This window comes from Bactrocera latifrons, unplaced genomic scaffold (genome assembly GCF_001853355.1).
Source record: "Bactrocera latifrons isolate USDA-ARS-PBARC rearing strain unplaced genomic scaffold, ASM185335v1 scaffold_32, whole genome shotgun sequence".
In the NCBI taxonomy this organism is placed as follows: domain Eukaryota; kingdom Metazoa; phylum Arthropoda; class Insecta; order Diptera; family Tephritidae; genus Bactrocera; species Bactrocera latifrons.
The window spans coordinates 992,810-1,000,657 of record NW_017536852.1 but is presented as its reverse complement, the minus strand read 5'-3'; the positions used below and the strand labels follow the sequence as shown (position 1 = coordinate 1,000,657).

Here is a 7,848-nt window from a genome sequence, read left to right as displayed (position 1 = left end):
TACTCTGAAAATATAATTTTAATTTAATAAATTTTTTGTAACGTAAACACTTTTAGAATTTTAATTTTCAGTTTACTAGAATTTTATAAAAATTTGTATGAAGAAGCCAGGAATTACTTCTTTGAATTTCTCCAAAAAAAAAATTCTTCACAGAAAAAATTTAAAGTGCAAACATTATTTTAATTTATTGCCCATTTAAACGCAACATCCTGACTTTATCTTTCTTTTTTATAATTTTACTATGATATAATAGTTTTACAAGCTCACCATATCAAAACCGACATCGTAGTGTGTGCCTCTGGTGTAAAGCACGGGAATTGCTTGGCGCCTTGGAATATTTTTAGCTGTCATCTTTATCAACACCGTTTATCAACAACAATTATTTAGCTAGCACTAGTTGCTTTAATTGCGCGCTTAACAGAGTGATTAGCGATTACTAAGAATATCAACCGACAAATCAGTAATATGAAAATGTTAAATATCCAATTGAGAAGACAACCAAAAATATTATCGACGCTAAAATGTAGGCGTACACGCTGACTTTAACCGCCGGAAATATTAGCATGCGTTACGTAGACGTTAACGCGTTTGTTTTTATTTATTTTTTGTTAAAAAAACGCCACAAATTTTAAGTGACAAATTAAATCTCAGCGTTGCTAATCGTTGGTAGTTAACACGAGCTCGACGTCGCCAATTAATTGACACGAATATTGAATTATATTATGAAGTATTTATATTTAAAAAATTGGAGTTATTTTTTGTACTGAGTTCCTGTTTCCAGTTAGGTTCCGGGCAGCTGCAGACCGTTTGGCGGCAATTCACAAACTGAATGAATTGCAAATGCTTAGCAGCGAATAGACTTCGCCGTTTACCGGCTGTTTTCCAATTGCTGTCGTTGTTTTTATTTTCAGCCGATTGGTTCGTTGGCTTTTTGGTGTCCGTCTGGTGTCGTGCGGCGTCAAACTGCTATGTTCTACTGCTTGAAAGTGTTCTACAAAATAAAAAGATAACGAAAATCGTTTCAGCGATAGCAAACATACTCACATACACGAATAAGAACATATATGTGCATACGTATTTACCTCAGCGAAATAGTCGCCGATTTGGGGCTGTTCAAGTGCTTACGAAGATAGCTGTGTTTGCTTTGCTGTTGTGACTACAGGTGTGTTTGTGTGTGTATGTGCTTTGTTTGGGGCTGGCTCAAGCTGTTACCGCTGCTAACTCTAGGAGAAGCCAACAATGTTTATTTGCGCTTGTGGTTTTATTCAATATTTAGTTGCGTTACCGTTAAGCGGTTTTTGACTATTGAAATTTACGCAAAGCCGCTGACACACACTCTACCCYATTTAAATAGTTATGTATGTATGACTGTTTGTCGCTTACATTGACATAGGCACGTGACCATAACATAACACAAGTCAAATGTTGACATGACAACCCGCTGTGGGGGTGCATGCGCTCGGATATTCATGCAAAGACACACACACATATTATAAGTCTAAGCGTTACATTTTAAATGCATTGAGTCATATCTAATATATATTATATATATTCATAAAATGCTCTAAGCTGTAGAATTATCGCAACAAGCGCCGACAAAGCATTTCTAAGCGGCCCAAACGATCATTTTTCAAAGGCGCTTGATTCGATTTTGAACTTTTAATAGACCGGCGTGTGAAGGAAACAATGCAATAGTTCAAAATCAATTAAATCTCGCTCAGTAGACATTTCATTCCATTCATTTAGTTAGATTGTGTAAAAGTGGTTAGGTGCATTTCGAGCTGGTGCAATACCTTTTGGTTGTTTTGCATTTTTGGTGACGATATATGCTTAGAAAGAAGTCAGCCTTAAACTATTTCTTACTTTTGCCAAAGAACTAGAAAGAGAAGTAGAAGGGTTTCAATAGCGTGAGATAAAACCAAGTTCCTCTGTAAACTGTAGCTCATAAAACCTAGTAATACCTAGTAAAACCGTAGGAGTACTACGGTGTCTGATAGTGCACATTTCAGAGATGAGAGAAATAAAACTAATCCACAAACATGCACTGAAGTGTGCTAATATAAAGAAAGAAAAAGAAAAATGTGTCACTACGGATACTGCTCTAAATCAATCTGTTTCTAGACCAATATTTCATTCAAATCTCGAATATACTTGGAATAAAAGTACAATATATTTAGTAAAACCAATTCGGGTCGGCCAAGTTTAATTGCGATGATATTTTCTTATAGGCTATGGTGGGTCAAATTAAGTTTTATGATCGGAAAAGTTGTAAGGGGTCCGAATAATTTATTATTTTTTGCGACCGCTGAATTTTAAGAGATTAAGACAAATCTCATAACAAACATATAAATCCAAAATTTCTTCGATTCTTACATGAGAACCTTAACTTTAATTCCATTTAATAAATACCTTTCCAATTGCACTATGCAATTACTTTCTTTTTTGCCGTAGATACCGCTTACACAGTCATAGCCGAGTTAACAACAGCATGCCAGTCGCCTTTTCGTTGTTAGGCGTCAATTCAAAGGACCAAGTGCCGCCAGGTCCTTCTATACTTGAACTCTTCAACGGGGCGGAGGCCTTCCTCTTCCTTCCTAGCTCATCGTTCCATCAACTGCGGTATTCGCCGTTGTCAATACGCAATAAACCATAAGTCTTTCGCAAAACATTTCCCTCGAACACTCCAAGGCCGACTCATCAGATGATGTCATCGGCCATGCCTTTACCCTTTGCTCATCGAGAGAGGACTTTACTTTCAATTATCCACTCAGATCAACGTAGCACCTGTTGGCAAGAGTCAGCCTTGTTTTTGGTGTTGATGCTGGTTCCAAGATAGACGAAATTATCTAAGACTTCGAAGTTATGACTGTCAACAGTGACGTGAAAGCCTAGCCGCGAGTGCGATGACATTTTATGTGATAGCAGGAGATATTTCTTCTTGTCCTCGTTCAAAAGCAGACTTGCTTTGTTTCCTTATCGAGTCAGGAGAAAGCACAACTAACGGCGCAGTTGTTGGGACCAATGATATCAATATCTTCGGCGTACGCCAGCAGCTGTACACTCTTATAAAAGATTATACCTACTCGATTAAGTTCTGCAGCTCGAATTATTTTCTACAACAGTAGATTGAAGAAGTCGCACAATATGGAATCGCCTTGTTTGAGAGGTCTTTTGGCGGAGCTTTTAGCGTTACGCCACGTCAGCTTACACAGTCGTATTAGTCCGGTCTTTGCACCAAATTCAGACATAGTGGCATAATGGCAGCCCCTTTCGTGCTATCAAAAGCAGCTTTAAAATCGACGAAGAGGTGATATGTAAATTTTCCAGGTCTAAAGCCACACTGTGATATTTAGGAGGGTTATCCTACGGTAATTGGTGTAGATTGCGACCACAACCAGGCAGTTTGATCTACTAATCTGGAACAGAGCGGAAACTGTCAACTAGGCACAATTAAAGAAAATTATTTGGAGAATATTTACTCGATCTTCAACAACATCGCCAACTGCCAACATCTAATGGATTTTATGAGAATTTTTTTAATTGCAGAAATAGCTTGCTAAGTGACGTCAGCCTCACATAAATATAATCTATAGACTCAATTTAGATTAAAAAGGTAATGCATTGTTTGATGCCAAGAACAAAAGAGTAGATATTGTGCTGAGCTACAAGCCTTGCTATTTTGCTGCAATGGATTGCAATAAAATTATTCACAGAAAATTTTAATAATCTTTACTATGTCATATATGTATGAATGTATGAATGTATGGAAATTTGTATTATCCTCGTAAAGATGAAATACTCTTACCCTTTGAACAAATTATTTACAAAGACAAGAGCCTAATTCTAATGTACTGATTACACACTACAGTCATTAATATAGAAGTAATCGTTGTAATTTATATATACATCTACATATATAAAATATGTATATATGTATATGTGCATAAAATGATAAGCAGCTAAGAGCACTATAAAACAAAAGTAAAAATAGCTGCTCATCATTGTAGATTATTAGGTGACAAAAAGATGAGTGTTTTTAACATCTCTTTAACTTCAGATGTTCATACATATGTCTAGGTATATGCTTGTATGTGTATATTTGCATCTAAAAATCACATGCATATACATATAAGTGAGTGAATTGGCATTTTAAAAACGTCTACTGTAATTAATATAATTTTGTGCATAAATCTCACAGCGAGAAAATTTGTTGAGACATTTATTGCTTTCTAAATGTAAAAATGAGTTAAAGCTTTTCGTTTTGTTTTGGGAAAAATGAGGCTATTGTTTACTAGTTAAATGGAAAACACATTTATATAGTATATTATATAGGGTGATCCATTTTGAGGCTCAATACTTTTTCAAAGAAAAAACAGAAGCTTTTTGAAGATTATCCAGGCAGGAAAAAGTATAATGGTGGCCAATCGACCAGCCAAACTTTAAATTATCTGCTTACCGAAGGGTTCTCTAAATAAATCCATTGATTGATGCGATGTACTCCGTCTTGTTGAAACCAAATGTCGCCGAGATCACGACCTTCAGTTTCAGGCATCAAATAATCGGTTATCGACGTGCGTTATCTTTTTTTTGACGGTGCGATCTTCTTGGAACTTTTCAATAGCCCATTGAGCAAATCGATGTCGTTGAAGAAGGTCGAGCGGCTTCAGAGCGACTTCAGACCGGCTTATTGCACAAACTGTATTTTTAACATTTTCAAATTAAGATCTCAACGAATAATGCGCCAAGTCATTCCATGTGTCAGTCCGAATTGCTGCGAACAGTCTTCGTGTCGGCTGTTATATTTTCTTCACTGCGTGCTGGACGTGGTCTATTCGTTCGAATATTATCCAGCAATGAATGTTGGGTCTCAAGATAGTTGATGAGGTTGCGAATACTACGCCGATTATGTTGACCATAGGTTGGGCAAAGCGCGCGAAACCCATTCTATACAGAACGTGAATTTTCGTAATAAACATTTTTAAAGTTTTCAGGCGTAAGTCTTTCCATGATGAAATGCTTAACAATACTGAATAAAAATAACATGACAGCTTGACACGACTCACGCGTAGTCTACCAAAAATAGGCTATTGATAAAAGTGACGCTACTTCGATAACCCGTTAATATTCCAAAGGTTGCCTTTTAGAGTTATTGACTTTTATTTGAAGTAAAGCTCAGCAATTTTTATGAAATTTCTAATATTTTTTGGTTTTTATGTTAAAAAATTTGATATCATTTAATATGTGATGATTTTTGGCTACTTTGGCTAAGTTTATTGCTCATTGGTCAATCGTAGCTAATCAGCATGGAGGATTGACTGTACGTCATCCACAAAAGAAAGTCTAACGTAGTCAAATCCATCACACAGGTGTTACATATTCTCCAAAAGTTACTCTCAAAAATTTAATTGCCTGAAATTAGCTATTTCTAGATGCTAGAGAGTTTCTAATGTAAAATGTCTACTTTGCCAGCAGGTTTGACAGCTGTCCCGCTAGGAAATTTGATCACTCAAAATATACACCCATCATATTTACAAAAATATTGTGATATTCCATTGTTTGTATTATCAGTGCGATTGAACAATTAAAATATTGTGGGTGAATGACTCAAAGTAAAGAATTCTTCATTTACATTTTTACATATCAGCTTCTTTTTGAATATACACTAATATATAACTGTGTTATCACTTAAAATATTTTCAAATATTTCCCCAAGTGTCATAACATTATATATGTTTTTGTTTTGTTTCGAAYGAACGAAATCGTTTAAACGTGACATAAATTATAATTTTTGCTCAAAATAGCACCCACTTTTATTGATACCAACATTTTTTTCATGAATACAAATTTACGTATTGCAAAGATGGTGCGGTAAAAATACTCATGTTTTCTAGAAACTAGCTCATAAACTAGTTGTACGTATATGACGTGAAGGAGCTTTTTGAGGAGAGTTAAATTCGGAGGAACCGCTCTGTAAGATTGTCAACGAACATTTTAAGGTATTACAAACAACCGTTAACTGCAAAAAAAAACTTTATTATATATCGAGAGTTTTTATTTATAAACTGCCACTCATAGGAACAATTTTTACTCCGGCCAAAAATAGTCACACCTTTTCATTTCGTCAAAAACACTTTTTCTAGGTTGGTAGAACTATCGGTGACTTCTGTGTCAAATAACACATTAAAACAATCATTCGTGTTTAGTATACACTTCTCTTTCTGAAGTACATAAAGTGTATTCGGCGATTTTTACGATGAGTGAAACAAAGAAGTTTCATTAAATTAGTGATAATTGTTTGTCGCGAGCAAGTGTTTTCGATTGATACAACTTATTCAAAGATGGTCGAGAACACGAGAAACTTATGATCAATATGTCAATAAAATAAAACAATTGATGCTTGAGAATCGATGACTAACAGTCAGACGGCATCTAGTGGTTATAGAACAAAATATATATACATATAAAATAAGGAAATGCCATATCGTGGAATCAGAACCATTTAGATGGTACGAGAAAAATAGGAGATAAAGGAGCAAGCTAGGGGAAGAAAATATATCTCATTATATAATATTTACGTTCAAAAACCGAGAAAATCATGGTAAGTCTTAAAATCCGTATATAAATCTGCACGGCCTCTTGCAGACTCGGAATATCTGCCGAACTGACAGGTCTGTTGGCGAAACAAATTCATAAAATAACTTAATGATTACTATGTCTCGAATACGTAATCATTATTAAGTAATTGAACCTCACGATGCAATTGATAAGCAACGAATAAATACTCTTACAAATCTGCCTGTTAGAACAAATCACGTGCAAAAATATCACTAAACTGACATAAGAGCAAACTTCACCACGCTGCCGTCTCTCCAATATCTACCGACTGACTTTTGCAATGATTTGAAAATGTCAATTCATTCATTGAAATTTTTTATAGACATACATACAAACATATACATTACTTTGTGGATTTAGCTATTCACATGTCGATAATATCAAATGGTATTCGTTGATTATTAGCATACATATACAGTTATTGCCTTGCCAAGTCCATTAAGTCATTCTTAGAAATCGTATAGCACTCAATCACCACAAGCTACGCAAAACGCAGTCAATTATTTAATGATCATAACATTATTTCTCAGAGTATTTTACAAAATCATCGTCGTTGCCAAAGTGGAAATACTTTATTTTTTTCCTTCATCTAAAAATGTCTAGTTAGGGTTTAAGTACAATCACGGAAAATATTATATTTGGTTAGTTAGAAGTTAGTAACCACTTATTATGGCCACATATCGTATTAGATCAAGTTTAGTATTAACAGCTTTTGCCTATAATTACAAAAAATATTAACTTCGCTTGATTTCTGCCGGCATTAGTCCCCAACTGATTCTTTACGTACTAGTCTGATGTTGATGTTTTACTATTAACGGGTGATCCAACTAGAGGTACTTTTGTCAAAAAAATTTTTAACAGATCACTTGTGAGTCGTGTCAAGCTGTTATGTTATTTTTGTTCAGCAATGTGTGGCATTTCATCATGGAAAGGAAAGAGTCGATTCGGCTCCATTCGCAGCAACTCGTACTGACCAGAGAATGTTCTTTCGAATGATAATTAACATTCTCCTTTAAATTTGAAGTTTCTGAGTTTTTCTTTAAAAAGTAGGGAATCTCGACATGGATCACCTTTTATAAAATTTGTTTGTAAAAAATAAATGTTTTCCCATGGCAAAGATCAGCGTTAAATTCGCACTTTCATTTACTTTCATCTGACATAACTAATATCGCAAAAATCGTTAAAAACTGTCAAAACAAATAACTATTACGAAGATACATGTATATATATACA

The 7,848-nt window shown here is 34.8% G+C and overlaps 1 protein-coding gene across 1 annotated transcript in view; it reads right to left on the bottom strand.

The window, feature by feature from the left end:
• Positions 1–986, bottom strand: part of LOC108970988 — a gene marked incomplete in the record, with an annotated part of 20,779 nt that extends 19,793 nt beyond the window's left edge. The window contains 1 exon segment of the mRNA XM_018936743.1: positions 268–986. Coding sequence (XP_018792288.1) covers positions 268–351 — 84 coding nt within the window.
• Positions 987–7,848: the final 6,862 nt, after the last annotated feature.